Source organism: Pelophylax lessonae (assembly GCF_965119305.1).
Source record: "Pelophylax lessonae genome assembly, chromosome: 8".
Taxonomy (NCBI): domain Eukaryota; kingdom Metazoa; phylum Chordata; class Amphibia; order Anura; family Ranidae; genus Pelophylax; species Pelophylax lessonae.
This window is the reverse complement of record NC_138775.1, coordinates 265,426,517-265,447,763: the sequence shown is the minus strand read 5'-3', so window position 1 is coordinate 265,447,763 and position 21,247 is coordinate 265,426,517. Positions and strand designations below refer to the sequence as shown.

The 21,247-nt window shown below is 43.9% G+C and overlaps 1 protein-coding gene across 1 annotated transcript in view; it reads right to left on the bottom strand.

The window, feature by feature from the left end:
* CRYZ (crystallin zeta) overlaps nt 1-18,728 on the bottom strand; it is a 90,378-nt gene extending 71,650 nt beyond the window's left edge. Inside the window, exons 1-3 of the mRNA XM_082266363.1 lie at nt 18,708-18,728; nt 7,595-7,717; nt 3,412-3,564 (exon numbers count right to left, since the gene is read on the bottom strand). Coding sequence (XP_082122489.1) covers nt 3,412-3,564; nt 7,595-7,705 — 264 coding nt within the window. The 5' untranslated portion in view covers nt 7,706-7,717; nt 18,708-18,728. The remainder of the gene's footprint in view (nt 1-3,411; nt 3,565-7,594; nt 7,718-18,707) is intronic.
* Between the last annotated feature and the right edge of the window lie 2,519 nt (nt 18,729-21,247).

The following is a 21,247-nucleotide window of genomic DNA, read 5'->3' as shown; positions in this document are numbered from 1 at the left end:
TCGTTTTTCATGAAGCACTGCAGCTTTGGGGTCCGAACTCACTCCACCACCATGGAGATCTTCCTCCTAGGGGCCCAAGTTCATACAGTATATGGTTCTCTGCTCAACAAATGCTATGCACACTAGCACCACTTTAGCCCAACTGCCAGCCTTGTATAACATGCATTCTGCATCTACTACATGGCTTCAACCAATCAGAGGGCAGAGCTTCTTCCATGCTGAAAAAGTCACCCTTTTGCAACCCTAAGTCAACACCGAAAAAAAAAAAAATAAAATAAAAAAAAGGCCAGCAAAGCTGTTCCCCAGGACTAAGTTACCATAACTAGCTCTCGGTGTGAAGGTGACCATCTTGGTAGAGGCAGGGCATTGCTTCCTCATGTCAGAGTTCCCCTTCCCCAACGACTGGTGATCTTAAATGACTGATGGAATAATCAAGCAGCAGCAGGAAAGATGCAGAAAGCACAGATCCACAGAATGGATGAAGCGGGAGCAGGGAGATCCTTGCTCTACAAGCTCTCAGGTACAACTTCCACTCCAAGCAAGGAGAAGAGTGAGCCACACGGTAGCTACATTACTATATTCCACTCGAAAACTGGTGAGACTAGCATTCAGAGGCAGCAGGGCCTTAGATGATCTCACACTGCAAATAGTTATGAGGCTGAAGGTAAAGGAGTATGTGTTTTTACCACGCCTATGGGGCAGTCCCTGCAGGCATACACCAACACACTCTGCTACAGCCTTCAGTTTGTTTCTGCCTAGTTTAGGAGTAGGACCTAGTTCCTGGCTGGGACTTCGGTCTTAGCTTGTTCTTTTGTTTTTAAAGGGAACCTTTGTTCAAAAATGTAATTTTTTTTGTTAGCTAGTTAAGTTCCTGAGAGAACTGCAATCAACAGCCGGCCTGGGTTTCGGACTGGATATCCTAGATCCTTAAGGTTTCCCAACCAGACCAGCGAGGGTGCGCCGGTTATAGCCCAGCGCTAGGCCTCGTTATGATAGAGCCCCAATGGACGGGGGCTAGCCCGCGAGTGAAACACCTCGTGGGGACGCACACGACCCGGTTCGGCCTGAGTTTCAGTGTACCCCTTGGCTGTCAGCACCCCCACCCAGAGTGGAGAGGCTGTTTGTCCAGAGTGGTGCTCACCCAATAGTGTCTTGGTGGCCGAGATCCTGAAATGGGCAGAAAAGTTTGTTCCAGCCCTTTCTGCAGTGTACATCCCAGGTGTGGAAAACTGGCAGGCAAATTCGTTGAGGTGTTGAATCAGGGGGAATGGTCTCTGCACCCAGAGGCGTTTCACCTCCTGTGTGTCTGGTAGGGGACTCCCAACGTCGACCTGTTAGCTTCTTAACTCAAAAAGAAGGTTCAGAGGTTTGTAGCCAGGTCGAGAGATCCTCTGGCCGATGCCACAGACACATTGGTGGCTCCTTGGGGTCAATATCGGCTGATCTATGCATTCCCTCTGCTGAAAAGCCTGCGCAGAATAGAGGTGGAAGGGATTCCAGTCATTCTGGTGGCCCCAGACAGGCTTCACCAGTCTTGGTACGTAGATCTGGTGAGGTTGTTTGCCGATGCTACTTGAAGACTTCCTCTCAGGGAAGATCTGCTGTCTGAAGGGCCGATCTTCCACCCTGCTTTACAGTCGCTGGCTTTAAAGGCTTGGCTGTTTAAAGCCAGGTGTTGAAGGATAGAGGTTTTTTTGACTGTTGAAGGCCAGAAAGCAAATTCTAGGAAGATATATTAATGTACATGAAAATCGTACATCTCATGGTGCGAATTGCTGAAGGTGCATCCTCGCCTTTTTCGGTGGCTAGGATTTTAACCTTTCTTCAAAAAGGAGTAGAACAGCGGTTGGCTTTGGGCACCATTAAAGGCCAAGTGTCAGCTTTGGCTGTGTTTTTCCAACGGCCTTTGGCTACGCATGCCTTGATTCGCACTTTCATACAAGGCATTCGCCATATGACTCCAAGGCGATCCCCGTTACCTCCGTGGGATCTTGATTTGGTATTGTTGGTTCTTCAAAAACCTCCTTTTGAGAACATTAGGGAGATTCCTCTGCTTACACCATCTCAGAACGTTGCCTTTTTGGTGGCTATTAATTCTGCCTGCAGAGTATCTGAATTGGCGGCGCTGTCCTGCTGCTCAACTTATCCGATGGTCCACAGAGATAAAGTGGTTCTTCGACCTAACCAGTCGTTTCTTTCTAAGGTGGTTTCTGATTTCCATCTGAATGAAGACATTGTGCTGCCTTCACACTGTCCTAGGCCCAAGCATCCGAAGGAAATTGCTTTGCATTCTTTCGATGTGGTTCGGACAATTAGAGTTTACCTGGCGGCTACTGAATCTTTCAGGAAATCAGACTCTTTTTGTCCTCACCGAAGGACCTCGAAAGGGATTGGCTGCGTCTGCTCTGACCATATCCAGGTGGATCAGACAGACAGTGGAACAGGCTTATTCACTGAAGGGTCAGGTTCCTCCTTTCCCTGTGAAGGTGCATTCTACTAGGGCGCTGAGTGCCTCTTGGGCTTTTCGCCATCAGGCATCAGTGATGCAAGTTTGCAAGGAGGCAAGTCGGTCGTCTGTGCACGCGTTCACAAAATTCTACAAAGTAGATGTGTTGGCATCTTCGGATGCTTCTTTTGGCCTGCAAGGTTTTGCAGGCTGCTGTTTAAAAGAGAAGATATTCTCTTTGAGGGTGTACGTTTTCTAGGGGAGCTCCAGTTGTTCCTGGTTGAGCTCCATGTTCACTAGTTGGCTAAGTTTAGCCTTTAGGGAATTACGTTCTTTTCTGCGTTTTTCCCACCCCTCATGCAAATAGGGCTTTGGGATGTCCCAATAGTAATACAAAATATGGAGCTGCGTCTGTTAATGAACGATAGAGAAAACTGGATTTTTGACTTACCGTAAAATCCTTTTCTCAGAAGTTCATTGACAGACGCAGCACCCGCCTCTCTATTATGAGTGGGATGGGGTTTTTTTCTTATAAACACTGCTTGCAACAAAACTAAAGGCTATAGCAGAGTGTGAGTGTGTGTGTATGCCTGCAGGAACTGCCCCATAGGCGTGGTAGCGTTTTTCCCCTGCCTAGTGTCCTACTCCTGTAGGGAGAAGCATAACCCAATGGTCATGAAGCTGCGTCTGTCAATGAACTTTACGGCAAGTCAAAAATCCATTTTTTTCCGCCCTATGTTCTGTCTAACAGCAAATCTTCACTTTGAGTTCCAGTCCACTTTAGGGAGGAAACCAAACACCCTCTTATGCCTTGCTCATACATCAATAATTGAGAGCACATTTAAGGACGGCGTGACAGCATGGACAATATCAGTAAATCATATTCTTCATGTCTCAAATCCCCTGCGATCATGCCATCAGCCATTGCTAGTAAAGAATGCATGGTTTTCAGATCAGTCACTTACCTTAAACGAGTTTACATTCTTTCCTACGTCTTCCACCACCCCAGCAGTATCAGTGCCCGGGGTGTACGGTAGTTGCGGTTTCAGGGAGTGAACGCCAGCTCGAATATAAGTCTCAATGGGATTAATTCCACATGCGTGAACACGGATCAAAATCTTTGAAAGATAAAAAAGAACAAATAACAGCAAAACAAAAAATACAACAACCAATTCCAAAAAAGCGGGGACACTGTGTACAATTGGCATAAAAACAGAATGCAATAATTTTCCAATCTCATACACCCATATTTTTTTTTCACAATAGAAACAATATGAAATGTTTAAAGTGATATTAAAGTTTTTTTTTTGTTTAAAAATAACAAACATGTTATACTTACCTGCTCTGTGCAGTAGGTTTGGCACAGAGCAGCCCAGATCCTCCTCTTCTCGGGACCCCCCCGCCATCTCTCCTGGCCCCTCCCTCCTGCCGAGTGCCCCCACATCAAGCAGCTTAATATGGGGGCATTTGAGCTAAACCACTGCTCTGTGTGTTCATTCACACACTGAGCTGTAAATCTGCCCAGCACCCTCTCTCTCCTCGTTGGCTCCCTGACTTTGACAGTAGTGGGAGCCAATGGTACCCACTACTGTGTCGCAGCCAAGCAAGAGGGAGAGTCCAAGGTAGCCGAAGCTCTTGTGCAACATCGCTGGATTGAGATTGGGCTCAGGTAAGTATTAGGGGGGCTGCTTCACACAGAAGGTTTTTCATCTTAATGCATGCATGCATTAAGACAAAAAAAAAAAAAAACCTTCTGACAACTTTAAACTGAGAAAATGTACTTTTTAAAGAAAAAAAAATAGGGTAATTTTGAAATTGATGGCAGCGTGTCTCAAAGAAGTTGGAATAGGGCAACAAAAAGCTGGCAAAATAAGGCCAGCCATACACGTGTTGAATTCCAAATAATTTCTTGATAAAAAAAAAAAAAAATCACACCTTTGAAAAATCGTTAGATTTTTGACCATTAGTGGGGCTGCAGCAACGGCCGATTTTCGTGCAGCAATTGAATTTGAGTGATCGGTAATTTTTTTGAAAAATTAACTAATTTCTAATCAATGATGGGAGAATTGTTCAAGAAATCTAACTGAAAAAGAAATGAGCATGAGCTGTGACCTGGAAATAAAAGATCCCCCGCCACAAATATTTTTTTCCTTAACACCACATGAATTTTGAAATCTATGGTGGCATCATTGGATTACAAAACGCACACATTTTCGAGTTTCATTTGGAATTCGACCGACGTATGGACTGCATAAGTAGTGCGAACAAGAAAGAGCTGGGAGAACATTTTGCAACTAATTAGGGTAATTGGCAACAGCTCAGTAACATTACTAGACAAAAAAAGAGCATCTTAGAGAGTCAGAGTGTCTCAGAAGTAAAAATGGACAGAGGTTCACCAATATGTGAAAAGCCGTGTCTAAAAATTGTCGAACATTTCAGAATAATGTTCCTAATAATGTGGCAACCATGCCAGCCAGCTTCTCAGAGCGTTTAGAGAGGGGTGAGCCCATTACATGGTTGAGGAAAGGATGCAATTGATATGCCATCTGAGCTTGTGATGGTCAGGGCACATTCTATGTTATCCTAACTATTGATGCGTGTGTGGTGGCATTTCAATTGCCTATATAATAAAAACAGTGTTGCACTATTATGGGTGTCTCTGTTTTACCTCCATATTATCAACATCGGCCATCTGAGATAGAATAGGGAGGTGCGGACCCATCCAAGTGTTCTGATACTAATATGTATGGTTATGAGTAAGCGACTTGTTGTGTCGTGAAACGCATCAACCTTTTACCTGTTCCATGTCTTACCAGTCTTATATTGATGCCTGTGATGAAGAATAACATTTTTCCTGCATTTGATTTCAACTTTCGGTGTGCAGTCACCATTTCTTGATGTTTTATTGTATGGTCCCTGGTACCTGGGGCTTCTGGTGTGCAGATTTATGAGTCTTATCACGAGGTGGAGCATTTGAATCAAAATAAGAAGGCACGGTGTGGGTGACAGCATTTATTGAGCACTAATTTATTCCACTTAAGAAGACTTCTTTGTATATGGACTGTGAATGCTTCACATTTATTCATTTCTGTTGGTTATATAGCAATAGTGTATTGTTGTGTTCACACTATTGGCACATTTGTATGTTATTACCCATTAGATCTACATGAGCCATCACTTAATAGCGCCTGCTTTATATGGTTTATTTTTGTTTTTAGTGTTTTTCACTTAAAGGGGCAGCAGTTAAAGCGGAGTTCCACCCAAAAGTGGAACTTCCGCTTTAGGTATTCTAACCCCCTGACATGCCACATTTGGCATGTCATTCTTTTTGGGGGGGGGGGGGGGAGCGGGTACCTAGTTTTGACAGGTACCCGCTCCCACTTCCGCTCGGAGCGCCGCAGCGCCTTGAACGGAAGTTCTCCTCTCCCCCTCCCTCCCTGCAATCTTCTGGGACACGTCAGAGGTCCCAGAAGATTGCCGGCCAATCAAGACACGCAGCGCGACTCGCGCATACGCAGTGGGTACCCGGCTGTGAAGCCGCAAACTGTCACAGCCGGGTGCCCACAGCAGTGATGACGGCGCCAAGGGAGAGGATCGAGGCTTCGGGCGGCCGCATCGCTGGACCGTTGGACAGGTGAGTGAAATGGCTGGAACTCCGCTTTAAGGGAACTCACTATATGGATGAGGTGCCCTTCATGGATTATTTCAGAGTGTTGAAAGAAGAGGGGATGCTACACCGTGGTAAACACGGCCCTGTTCCAACTTTATTTTAAAATTGATCAATAATGGTTTGACAGATTGGTGAACCTCTGCCCACCTTTACTTCTGAGACACTCTGACTCTCTAAGGCCCCTTTCACACGGAGCGATCCGATCTGCCTGTCAGTTTTTCAGGCGGACCGGATCGGATGCTCCATGCACCCTATGGGGCAGCGGAACACCCGCTGCTATCCGATCCGGTCCATGAAATCCAGACGGATGGAAACCCTATTTTCCATCCGTCTGGAGGATCGGATGAGAACGGGCAGGCGGTCCGTTCTCATCCGATCTCCCCATAGAGGAGAGCGGGGATCTGCCAGCTCTGTCTCTGCACACAGAGTGGAGACGGAGCGGTCATCCGCCTGCTCAGCGGGGATCGGCGGATCGATCCCCCGCTGAGCAGTATGGACTCCATCGGGTGGTGCGCCTGTGTGAAAGGGGCCTAAGATGCTCTTTTTATACCCAATCAGGTTACTGACCTGTTGCCAATTAACCTAATTAGTTGCAAAATGTTCTTCCAGCTCTTCCTACCGCTAATGTCTCGTACACACGATCAGATAATTGTACGAAAAAAAACACGCTTTCGAATCTTTGCATGATAATCTGACCGTTAGTACACAGCTTTCGACAGCCGATCCCGACATTTCATCCAACAAAATCTGAAGGGACAAACAAAAACTTTTGTCATACGATAGCCTAGCTAACGACAATCGTTTAATCAGTACAGTATGCGTTCGCTTAAAAAAAAAAAAAAAAAAATCAACAAACAAAGATCCCGTATGATCAGAAAAGGAAAATAACCCAGAAAAAGCCTGGCTGCCATTGTTTTTATTTTGCACCATCCGATATGTAGCTACGCAACCAGGAAGCTTTTCCAGGATCGTACGAAAAAAAATAAAAAAATCATACGCATTGTTGAATTGGATACTAGGATCATGCAACAAAATGTTAACAATAAGTCGTCTGATTATCTGATCGTGTGTACAAGGCATAACTTTGCCAGCTTTTTGGAGACGTGTTGCTGCCATCAATTTCAAAATGACCTTATTTTTTTTATTTTTTTAAATATGGGATTTTGAAATTTTCTAATTGTTGCATTCTGTTTTTATGTAGATTTTACACAATTTCCAATGTTTATGGAAAAAAATTTTAAACTTGAAGGAATTCAAAAAATTCTCAAACTGTGAGACCCCAATTGCTATTTTATAAGGACTCATTCCGATGGGCAATTACGCCTATCCTTCACGTAGAACTGCTGGCAGATACGTGTGCACCCACCTCACAGCTCTGTGCAGGCAGTCCATATAAGCGGACGCAGCATTGTTACAGACACAAATCGCATGTCAAACTTCCGACTGCATGCATGGACATGCAGAGGCAATGTGTGTACCTGGTCCTTGCTTGGTGAAGGCACAGGAACATCCTTGAGAAGTTTCAGGACTTCTGGCTTCCCGAATTCCTGGACCCGAATAGCGCGCATTAATCTTGCCGCTGACGCCATGCCGGGCGCCCTCTGAAACACAAAAATAAATAAATAAATAAATAAATAAATGATCATTGACTGACAGTAGATGATGTAGATCAGGATTCTAGGAAAGGTGGAGTAGGGGGGTAAGAGGACTTAGCTGGCTGTTATGTTGATCCTCTGGCTTCACCACTGAGTCACTGACCCAGACATGCTCAGAGATAAGGGCGGCTTACTTTCCTCATCTGTATACTTCCAGGTGGAATAAAATGCCGTCCAGTTCTGAGCACCGGTCCTCAGGAAGGAGGTACTGGAACTGGAGAGAGTCCAGAGAAGGGCAACAAAGCTAATAATGGGACTGGAGAATCTCAGCTATGGAGGAAAGGCTACAGTCATTGAACGTATTCTCCCTGGAGAAGAGATGCTTGAGAGGGGATATGATATCAATGTACAAATACCCTACTGGTGACCAGGGGCGGACTGACAACTCATGCGGCCCCCAGGCACTAGGGGATCATGGGGCCCTCAGGTTTAAAGATGGCCACCACCAGGCTCGGACTGGGACAAAAAATAGGCCCGGGACTGAACAGCCAATTTTTCCAAAGACTGGGGGGGGGGGGGGGCAGTGGAGGATTTGTGGGGGGCAGCTGGTGACGGGATATTCAGAGTTGGTTCTCCACACTGTAATGTACAGGGAACAGTGTGATATAGATAAATAAAGTGCGCCATCTTCTCTGTATGTTATCAAAAATCACTGCATATATAAAAAAAAGTCCACAGTGGCCTGACAGAGCTATGAACGTGGACCAATTCATGAATTCACAAAGGTGTAGAATGTGATAAAATCATTAAAGTCAATAAAAACTGCTACAAATAACATGGATCCTGTAAAATGACTCTCTGGCTTTATGAAACTTTGTAACAGTCTTTAACAGATTCTGCAATAAAGGTGCAATATCAGATGACATCCAAAGTGAGGATGGACTAAGGCAATAGCCTCTTACCAGCTGGCTGCGGAGGAGGAAAGGGAACCGTTAGCGGCGGCTCTGAGGCTTAGCTGTGTGAGAGATACACAGCTCAGTCCTGCAGCCGGAGGAGACACAGGCGCGGCCGCACAGCGGTAGGTGTTAACCCTGTCCAGGCTGAGGTCGCCGTTCACCTGCCGCTGTGCGGCATGATCATCAATCGGCCACGGAGCCGGTGGTCCTGACTCACCGGGTAAATGCCCAGTCTGCCCGATGGCCAGTCCGAGCCTGGCCTCCACACAGCAGCCATATTTCTGATGCAACATTAATGTGGCAGGGCATCATGGAGGGGCACCTTGCTTGGCGACATGCAGAGTGGCTGGAGACTTAAAGCTGGCGACCCAAAAAAGGTACCAGGAGCCTCTCTAGCAGTGCCACCTAACAGCACCATGGGCCCCTGGAGAAATTAATGCACTGGGGCCCCTACCAGGAAGGTGACCTGTGACACGTCTAGCCACGGTACGCAGTGGGTGTGGCTAAATAATGCCAGATATTGGGTTTTGCTTTTTAGTCTGATTAGAAACGCAAGTCTAAATTTTTTACACTTTTTTTTATTCTATTTTTTCTATTTTATTAAATGTTTTTTTTTTTTTCACAACTCTGTTGGGGGGTGGGGGAGGCTTTGGTGAGATATCAGAGGTCTAAACAGACCCCCCCAAAGTCTCACTTATTAGACAGGGACTGAGGACAGATTCCCCAGTCCCTTTCTCTGCAGCCTCAGTTGCACTGAAGGTGAATGAACAGGAGACAGAGGCTCCTGCCCGTTTATAAACTGAAGCATAGTAAAAATAGTTTACTATGCTCAGTTATGAATGAATACAGTGCAGTATGCCACCCCCAAACACTCTGTGTATAGTCAGATAATATGACGGTATTTTATGACCATTCTATTTAACCCTGTGTTATCCAAACTTTGTACACTCAAAAAAAGTGTATGCTTTCCAAACATGCACAGAGAAATGAGCAGATGCACAGCAGTTCTATTAATTGAATTGGGAAACTCCGCGCCTCGGGCTTAATTGGATATATAGTAAAGACTGCTGCCTCCCTATAATATAGTCCGAAGACTATATGGCGTGTAAGAAAGAGGTAGGGGGTGGCGCTGTCTAATAGTCCAAGAAAAGGGGGTTATTTGTTAGTGCTATCACTAGTCACGTGTAACAGGTATAGACCCAATATATAAACGAGGTAGCTGTTGTGTCAAAGTGCCAAGTATGTGTTATTCACCCTTAAGGTGCCTAATGCTGTACATATAAAAATGGATGTAAATGACACTTGAATGTCAGGTAAAATATTGCACAAGTGTGATATAACCAATAAATAATCATAAACAATTATAACCGTGCATAAGTGATATATCTATATAAAGTGACAAGTGCTAAAGTGAATGCTGACAATAATAATACAGTATAAGTGTATAGAACTTAATACAACATAATACATATAGATCTATGTGCAATCGTGCTTGGAAAGTAACTCAAATAGTCCCCAATGATTAAAGTGACCTGTGTAAATTAAATAAAATAACGTGACTGGTAAATAAGGGGGAATAATTTAAATGGTGATAATAAAGTGACATGTGCTCAAGACACCCAACATGAGTATCCAATGTCCAAAAAAATAGATGAGTCTCTATTTAGTGAAGCAGTGATGGGTGCTCATATTCTAGGAAGCTGTAACAGATTTCTTCGTGTGTCTTGTGCACACCAATGGATAACCCCGTGGTGGGTAGTGAGGTGAACCGTGACCCCTATAGTAGGTAACACACTCACCAGAAATACCCACCCCACACAGGGGTATAAGGTGGGTATATGAGATGGATAATTCTCCCTCCTACTCCAGGTCCTGGGGGGGGGCAGCTGGGAAGGTCCCTGGTGGTCCAAGGGTTAAAGGATATCGACTGTGTACTGTATGGGTCTGGTGAAATTTCAGGGGTGTCCACTCCGGGGGTCCGCGGTGTGTATAAAGCAAAGGATCAAACGATAAAGAGGCACATAGTGTGAGACTAAATACAGTGCTTTATTCTGATAAGGCAGGGTAAAAGTACTCACAAACGTGGGTGATATATAGGCAGGGAAGTCGAGCGTCCGGAGCGCTATGCAATCCAAGCCTCGATGTGGGAACCGGAAGTGATGCGACTTGCCGTACCGGTTTCGTATTGGATACGTCCTCAGCAGCGTCGGGTCACTTCCGCTTGTCACTCCCATAAATACACTCATGGTGATTCCGGCAACATGTAATTGGCTAAACATCTAGTGGGCGGGGGGATCGGCCGGGGACTACAATAAAATGGAGATTTGACTAATATTTTGGTATATTACAGCGGTAGCATCTTGCAAGGTTTGGCCGTCCTCTCATATATTCTTATGTGAATTTAAGGTGCTGGTATGAAGTTAGTTTTGAAAGCCAGCCAATTATGTGCCACATCTTGTAAGCTCCACATGATGCCATGTAAATCCCATGTGTGCACTTGTGAGAAGAGGGGATGTGCAATATAAATTAAAAACGTATCTGACCATAATATAATATACATAAAAAACATTAAAAACAATGAATAAAAACATTGGAGTAAATGATATTATAAGTTCGGTGTGGGACATCTAGTGGTGTTATATAGGAACTGCATATCCAGAAGAAGAAATATATATTGAATGAGAGAGGTGTTAAATATTGGACAAGGTGTGTAATAAAATCTACCAAAATACTAAAATTGATATAGTGGCGTATTCTCATGATATAATAAAATAAAAAAGGAGGATTTTAGTATAAAAAATAAAAAAATAGATAAAAATAGAAATAGATATCTTGGTGGTCTTCACAAATACGATCTGAATGGAGGTAGGTATATGTAAACTGTAATGACTAAAAATTAGATATAAAGCAGTTAAGATCAATGTCCAGGTTTAAACCCCTGGGTTGTATTGTGTTAAGCCTATATATCCAGGAGGTTTCGTTCTGGGAGATTTTTATCTTTTTATTTCCTCCTCTCCAGTGTCCAGATATTGAATCTATCCCGCAGAAAGTAAGGCCACTGGGGTCTTTGTTGTGTGCCTCCAGAAAATGTCTGGATAGGCTATGTTTGGGAAAGCCTTTTCTTATATTATTTATGTGTTCACGTATACGGACATGTAGTGGTCTGGTAGTCCTGCCCACGTATTGCAGTCGACAAGGGCATTCGATGAGGTAGGTGACGTGGGTGGTTTGGCAGGTGATCAGTCTGTTTATATTAAATTCCTTTCCACTCCATCTTGACTTTCTGTGTCTTCCTGGGTTGGCGTTTGTTAGTTTTGCAGGGAAGGCATCTATTGCACCTAATAAATCCCTTGATATCTTGAAACATTTTGACGGGTCTTGGGGGGTCTATTACATTATGTACCAGTCTATTACGTAGAGATGGTGCTTTTTTATATATGAATTTCGGCTTGTCAGGTATTAATTTGGACAGAGTTTTGTCAGATTTGAGTACTGGCCAATATTTTTTAATTATTTGTTCTGTCTGTTTGTAATTACGATGGAAGCCAGTGATAAAAGCTGTGTCATTTCGTTTGTTGTTGGTACGGTTCTTCTCTTGTAATAGATCATCTCTATTCATCTGTGCCACTGTGTGTCTGGTTTTAAGTAATATTTCTTTATTGTATCCCTTTTCTACAAATCTGTTAAGTAGTATGTCCGTTTGGTTTAAGAAATCTGATATGTTGTCGCAGTTTCTCCTGATTCTAATGAACTGTCCTTTTGGAATATTTCCCTTCCATACGGGGTGGTGGCAGCTTGTCGTAGGGATATAGCCGTTACGGTCTGTTGTCTTAAAGAAAGTTTTACTTTTAAGTTTATTTCCGTCTCTAAAGATTTGTAAATCTAGGTAATTAATGTTATCCTGATTCCAATCTCCTGTAAATTTAATACCGTATGGGTTATTATTCAATTTTTTAAAATATTCTTTTAAAGTGCTTTCAGTGCCTTCCCAAACGATAATGATATCATCTATGTATCGCCTGTAAAGTTTTAGCTGCGGGATGTTTTGTGTATAGATGGAGCCTTCTTCTAACATGTCCATAAGTAAATTCGCGACACTGGGCGCATAGCGGGCTCCCATGGCTACTCCTTTTGTTTGCAGATAGTAGTCATGGTTGTACCAGAAAAAATTACTGGACATGGCTAATTTTAAGCCTTCCATTATATATTGTATTTGAGCGTTTTTTAGTTCTGTTCTTTCATGTAATGCCTTATTAACTGCTTTGAGTCCATCCGGTTGGCTAATGCTAGTATAGAGTGAATTTGCGTCGATGGTGGCTAGTATGCAATGTTCCGGGATTTCTATAGTTTTTAAAATTTTTATTAGATCTGAACTGTCTTACACATACCAGATACTTATGATAAACTTAAGGGTAACCCTACCAAAACATATAAGAAAAAACTGAAAGAATATGTAAAAAAGGGCAAAGAATTAGGGATACTGAACAAAAAAGAGGCTCAATACCTCATACCGGAATCAAGCAAAACACCAGTGATATATTATGTCCCTAAAATCCACAAAAACCCGGAAAAACCTCCGGGACGCCCAATAGTCAGCGGGGTGGATTCATTATTCTCCAGACTAGGGGAGTACCTGGACAAGTACCTCCAACCGATAGTCAAAAAGGGAAAGTCATACCTCAAAGACAGTTCAGATCTAATAAAAATTTTAAAAACTATAGAAATCCCGGAACATTGCATACTAGCCACCATCGACGCAAATTCACTCTATACTAGCATTAGCCAACCGGATGGACTCAAAGCAGTTAATAAAGCATTACATGAAAGAACAGAACTAAAAAACGCTCAAATACAATATATAATGGAAGGCTTAAAATTAGCCATGTCCAGTAATTTTTTCTGGTACAACCATGACTACTATCTGCAAACAAAAGGAGTAGCCATGGGAGCCCGCTATGCGCCCAGTGTCGCGAATTTACTTATGGACATGTTAGAAGAAGGCTCCATCTATACACAAAACATCCCGCAGCTAAAACTTTACAGGCGATACATAGATGATATCATTATCGTTTGGGAAGGCACTGAAAGCACTTTAAAAGAATATTTTAAAAAATTGAATAATAACCCATACGGTATTAAATTTACAGGAGATTGGAATCAGGATAACATTAATTACCTAGATTTACAAATCTTTAGAGACGGAAATAAACTTAAAAGTAAAACTTTCTTTAAGACAACAGACCGTAACGGCTATATCCCTACGACAAGCTGCCACCACCCCGTATGGAAGGGAAATATTCCAAAAGGACAGTTCATTAGAATCAGGAGAAACTGCGACAACATATCAGATTTCTTAAACCAAACGGACATACTACTTAACAGATTTGTAGAAAAGGGATACAATAAAGAAATATTACTTAAAACCAGACACACAGTGGCACAGATGAATAGAGATGATCTATTACAAGAGAAGAACCGTACCAACAACAAACGAAATGACACAGCTTTTATCACTGGCTTCCATCGTAATTACAAACAGACAGAACAAATAATTAAAAAATATTGGCCAGTACTCAAATCTGACAAAACTCTGTCCAAATTAATACCTGACAAGCCGAAATTCATATATAAAAAAGCACCATCTCTACGTAATAGACTGGTACATAATGTAATAGACCCCCCAAGACCCGTCAAAATGTTTCAAGATATCAAGGGATTTATTAGGTGCAATAGATGCCTTCCCTGCAAAACTAACAAACGCCAACCCAGGAAGACACAGAAAGTCAAGATGGAGTGGAAAGGAATTTAATATAAACAGACTGATCACCTGCCAAACCACCCACGTCACCTACCTCATCGAATGCCCTTGTCGACTGCAATACGTGGGCAGGACTACCAGACCACTACATGTCCGTATACGTGAACACATAAATAATATAAGAAAAGGCTTTCCCAAACATAGCCTATCCAGACATTTTCTGGAGGCACACAACAAAGACCCCAGTGGCCTTACTTTCTGCGGGATAGATTCAATATCTGGACACTGGAGAGGAGGAAATAAAAAGATAAAAATCTCCCAGAACGAAACCTCCTGGATATATAGGCTTAACACAATACAACCCAGGGGTTTAAACCTGGACATTGATCTTAACTGCTTTATATCTAATTTTTAGTCATTACAGTTTACATATACCTACCTCCATTCAGATCGTATTTGTGAAGACCACCAAGATATCTATTTCTATTTTTATCTATTTTTTTATTTTTTATACTAAAATCCTCCTTTTTTATTTTATTATATCATGAGAATACGCCACTATATCAATTTTAGTATTTTGGTAGATTTTATTACACACCTTGTCCAATATTTAACACCTCTCTCATTCAATATATATTTCTTCTTCTGGATATGCAGTTCCTATATAACACCACTAGATGTCCCACACCGAACTTATAATATCATTTACTCCAATGTTTTTATTCATTGTTTTTAATGTTTTTTATGTATATTATATTATGGTCAGATACGTTTTTAATTTATATTGCACATCCCCTCTTCTCACAAGTGCACACATGGGATTTACATGGCATCATGTGGAGCTTACAAGATGTGGCACATAATTGGCTGGCTTTCAAAACTAACTTCATACCAGCACCTTAAATTCACATAAGAATATATGAGAGGACGGCCAAACCTTGCAAGATGCTACCGCTGTAATATACCAAAATATTAGCCAAATCTCCATTTTATTGTAGTCCCCGGCCGATCCCCCCGCCCACTAGATGTTTAGCCAATTACATGTTGCCGGAATCACCATGAGTGTATTTATGGGAGTGACAAGCGGAAGTGACCCGACGCTGCTGAGGACGTATCCAATACGAAACCGGTACGGCAAGTCGCATCACTTCCGGTTCCCACATCGAGGCTTGGATTGCATAGCGCTCCGGACGCTCGACTTCCCTGCCTATATATCACCCACGTTTGTGAGTACTTTTACCCTGCCTTATCAGAATAAAGCACTGTATTTACAGTCTCACACTATGTGCCTCTTTATCGTTTGATCCCTTGCTTTATACACACCGCGGACCCCCGGAGTGGACACCCCTGAAATTTCACCAGACCCATACAGTACACAGTCGATATCCTTTAACCCTTGGACCACCAGGGACCTTCCCAGCTGCCCCCCCCCAGGACCTGGAGTAGGAGGGAGAATTATCCATCTCATATACCCACCTTATACCCCTGTGTGGGGTGGGTATTTCTGGTGAGTGTGTTACCTACTATAGGGGTCACGGTTCACCTCACTACCCACCACGGGGTTATCCATTGGTGTGCACAAGACACACGAAGAAATCTGTTACAGCTTCCTAGAATATGAGCACCCATCACTGCTTCACTAAATAGAGACTCATCTATTTTTTTGGACATTGGATACTCATGTTGGGTGTCTTGAGCACATGTCACTTTATTATCACCATTTAAATTATTCCCCCTTATTTACCAGTCACGTTATTTTATTTAATTTACACAGGTCACTTTAATCATTGGGGACTATTTGAGTTACTTTCCAAGCACGATTGCACATAGATCTATATGTATTATGTTGTATTAAGTTCTATACACTTATACTGTATTATTATTGTCAGCATTCACTTTAGCACTTGTCACTTTATATAGATATATCACTTATGCACGGTTATAATTGTTTATGATTATTTATTGGTTATATCACACTTGTGCAATATTTTACCTGACATTCAAGTGTCATTTACATCCATTTTTATATGTACAGCATTAGGCACCTTAAGGGTGAATTACACATACTTGGCACTTTGACACAACAGCTACCTCGTTTATATATTGGGTCTATACCTGTTACACGTGACTAGTGATAGCACTAACAAATAACCCCCTTTTCTTGGACTATTAGACAGCGCCACCCCCTACCTCTTTCTTACAGTTCTATTAATTGTTAATGGAACCCCCATGCACCTGCAAAGGTGTATATGAAACTGGACTTTCAGGACTTTTCCTAGTTGCTTGTGTGTAGGGCAGCCCAATAAAATGAACGAGCTGCCCTACACGGGATATGTGAAAAACATGCCCATGCTTGTGTGAACCACGTCCAACTGTTAGCACATAAATACCAATCCTCCATAAACATAAATGATTCTCTAAATGATCAGTCTTCATACAGTTGTGCTACCATACAAATAGCCATGAACATTGTGCTAGGAGATGTTTATTGAGGACATTCACAGAGTTGTTCCGTAGCGAATCCTCTGTTATCTTGGCTGTGTTCTTAGGGTCGTTGTCCTGTTGGAAGATGAACCTTCACCCCAGTCGGAGGTTCAGAATGCTCTGGAGCAGGTTTTCAATAGGGATGTCTCTGTACATTGCTGTATTCATCTTTCCCTCAATCCTGACTAGTCTCCCAGTTCCTGCCACTAAAAAACATCCTCACAGCATGATGCTACCACCACCTAGCTGGAAATTTCCCGGTAGGCCGCCAAGTCCCCCATGCCCTGGGGCTGCGAACCCCTGAAAAAAAAAAATGGCCGCGTCCGGCCCGACATGCGCACTGTACATGTTCGGCTATTCCCGTGCAGACGGCGCATGCATGGTGACGTGTTGGCGCTGGGAGCGTCACCATGTTTAAATTTAAGGTTCCTTTGGTTCAAAAGGTAAGCAAAACTTCTCCTCCGGAGATGCAGTGCTGCGGGCATGGTACAGGATAATCTCCTGTACCATGCCTGCAGCCCTGCATCTCCTGTACTATGCCCACAGCCCTGCATCTCCTGTACTATGCCCACAGCCCTGCATCTCCTGTACCATGTCTGCAGCCCCTGCATCTCATGTACCATGCCCGCAGCCCCTGTACCATGCCCGCAGCCCCTGCACCATGCCTGCAGCCCCTGCATCTTCTGCACCATATCCGCAGCCCCTGCACCATGTCCGCAGCCCCTGCATCTCCTGCACCATACCCGCAGCCCCTGCACCATGCCCGCAGCCCCTGCACCATGCCCGCAGCCCCTGCACCTCCTGTACCATGCCCACAGCCCCTGCATCTCCTGTACCATGCCCGCAGCCCCTGCACCTCCTGTACCATGTCCGCAGCCCCTGCATCGCCTGCACCATACCCGCAGCCCCTGCACCATGCCCGCAGCCCCTGCACCTCCTGTACCATGTCCGCAGCCCCTGCATCGCCTGCACCATACCCGCAGCCCCTGCACCATGCCCGCAGCCCCTGCATCTCCTGTACCATGCCCACAGCCCCTGCACCTCCTGTACCATGCCCACAGCCCCTGCATCTCCTGCACCATGCCCGCAGCCCCTGCATCTCCTGCACCATGCCCACAGCCCCTGCATCTCCTGCACCATGCCCGCAGCCCCTGCATCTCCTGCACCATGCCCGCAGCCCCTGCATCTCCTGCACCATGCCCGCAGCCCCTGCATCTCCTCTACTGTGTCTGCAGTCCCTGCACCATGCCCACAGCTCCTGTACCATGTCTGCACAGCCTATGACCACCTCCAGTACCAAGTCCGCACTTTTACCACTTTTAACCCGAATTTGCTATATATATATATATATATATATATATATATATATATATATATATATATATATATATATATATATAGCCCTCTGTGCTTTCATATCTGTCTTATCTATATACAATACACTCTTCAAATGTGCTTTAAAATGCATGGTTTTCCCTTTTATGAACAAGAAAATAAATGATGTTATGGGTTATGCTGTTGGGTCGGTATAATAATGCTATGGGGCTGGTATGGAATTATTTCCAGGGCTGAATTTTATTCCCAGTCCAGCCCTGCATGTAACTATATAATGGAAGGCAGAGGATCAGCAGTGGCCGCCCCCATATTGCTCTCATTCTGTGCACTTTAAGTTTGTGCAGCTGCAGTGCAATCAGAAGTCCCAAGGTTAATAGGTTATGTTGGTGATTGTTGTTCCACAAAACACAAAAATCTACAACACCCCCATCTCACCCCAGTGTGATCTGTATAGTCTACTCACCTTCCTATCCAGCAGACAGATCCCAGCTCTCTAACATTCCGTCTGCCTGTCATTACCATACTGGGGGGGTGTGTCAGCATCATGTGACCACTGAGCACGGCAACCATCTTTGATTTGGGCAAATAAACCTGAGGACTTTTACTTAAATATTATGGTGACAGACATGCAGCTGGTAGTATATCAGACCAATGGGTGATTATAGGCAGGGCTGCTGTTAGAAATCACGGGGCCGTACAGCCTACCTGGCAGGGACCCCCCCCCCTCCCCTCCCCCGAATATATCAAGACAAAATTTCTACAAAAAATACACTAAAATCATTATTAGCGGCCACAAACATAACAAAGAACCTGCGCGAATTATCCCTTTTAATTGTTTTTTACATTAAAAAAAAAATATATATATATATATATATAAAATGTTGAACGTGTTTACAATTATTTTATTTTATAATTTTTAAAAAATTATTTATTACGATGTTTAACCACTTCTGAACCGGAAGGATTTGCCCCCTTAATGACCACGCCATATTTTGCGTTACTTTAACGGACAATTGCGCGGTTGTGTGACGCTGTACCTAAATAAAATTCTTTAAAAGTCCTTTTTTTCCCCAATAACAGAGCTTTCTTTTGGTGGTATTTGATCACCTGTGCGATTTTTATTTTTTGCGCACTATAAACAAAAAAAGAGCGACAATTCTGAATAAAAAAAACTATATTTTTCACTTTCTGCTATATCACGTTCCCCCCAAAAAGAAAAAAAATTAATAATCAAAATTTGTAAACACTTTAGGCCAATTTGTTTTCTGCTACATATTTTTTGGTAAAAAAAAAAAAAAATCACAATAAGCGTATTTTGATTGGTTTGCGCCAAAATTATTGCGTCTACTAACTACGGGAAAGATTTATGTCATTTGTATTGTTTTTTTTTTTTGCTTTTTTACTAGTAATGTCGGCGATCTGCGATTTTTTGCGGGACTGCGACATTGCAGCGGACAGATCGGACTCCTAACTGACATTTTTGACACTTTTGGGGGGACCAGTGACATTACTACAGTAATCGGTGCTAAAAAATATACACTGTTACTGAAATAATGACACTGGCAGGGAAGGGGTTAACACAGTAAGTGATCAAGGGGTTAAATATGTACCTAGGGGCGTGTTTCTAACTGGGGGGCATGGCTTGTGAAATGATCACAAAGACCTGTGTTCCTACATAGAAGGATCACATGAGCTCTATGATCATTCCAGGGAGAAGAACGGTCAGCTGTGTTTACAAAAGACGACCATCCTTCTCTCTCAGTGGGGAACGATCGCGGGTGTCAGGTGGCAATCAGAGCTGCCTGACACACGCATCGGCTTCCCCGCTGACGAGCGGGGGCGGGAGAGCGCTGCCGGTGTAAAGGGGTGCACCCGGGGAGGGGGGGATCGGGGATCAGAAGCTTTCAGAATAGGGAGGGGGATCAGTGTTGGAGAAACAATTACAACTAGATGCCCTATGTCTGTGACTCCCCCTGCAGCAGCTGAAAGCTGTCAGGAGGGGGAGAAGCTAGCTTTCAGCTGCTGCCTGCAGAGAGCTGCACAGGGTTTCCTTCTGTAATTGCCCCTCCGCCCGACCGCACCTATTCTCTGTGCTGTTCGGGCCCCCCTGTATGCCCGGGCCCCCTACAGGAGGACTGGTGGTCCCCCCTATCAGCGGCCCTGATCATAGGCACCATATACCTTATATTTCTCAACTCCAAAACATCGGTGCCAAAGATATCTACTACATATCACATAAATAAAAATTAGTTGATCGTTACATAAACTTTAAAAGAACAATAGCAAAACTTAAATTAATGAATGCCACATACCACATACAATGAATATATATTGCCATATTTTTGCCCCGGATAGCCAGCATGGGGCATCCAATCAGGTCCCCCTGAAAAACTGACGTCATCCGAGTTAGCACAGTCTTTATTATTTCATAGGTGGACCTGATCGGAAAGCCTGTATGAAAGGACCCTCTGGGTGAAAAAAAACTAAAAGGTTGGTTGAACTGAAGTCAATCGATGGGTCGACTTCAGCACAACCAGCCTGCCCCGTAGACAGATCAAAATTTCGATCTGTCTATGGCCGGCCCAACGGGCGCTGACACTAAATAAACAACTTTAACCACTTCCGCACTGCTCACTAGAGCTCTACTGCTGCAAAGTGGCTCGATAACGTCTGGCGACGTAGACCTACGTCGCCAGACACTCTCCTCTTTCGGCGGCGCGCGCGCGCCACCGGAGGCTCACTCCCGCTGTATTCAGTCAAAGCGGGAGTCGGGCCGGGGGAGGAGCAGTGGTGATCACCACCGCTCTTTCCCAATCTTCAGTGAATGGAGTGTGGAGATCCGCCCGCTTGTGTAAACAGAGCGGGCGGATCTCCTAAGTGACAGGCAGGGACAGATTACAGGATTCAACATAGCTGAACCTGCGATCTGTCCCTGTGTCACTCAGTCACCTCCCCCCACACACGTCAGTAAGCACCAGGCATACATTAACCCCTCCCTCTCCA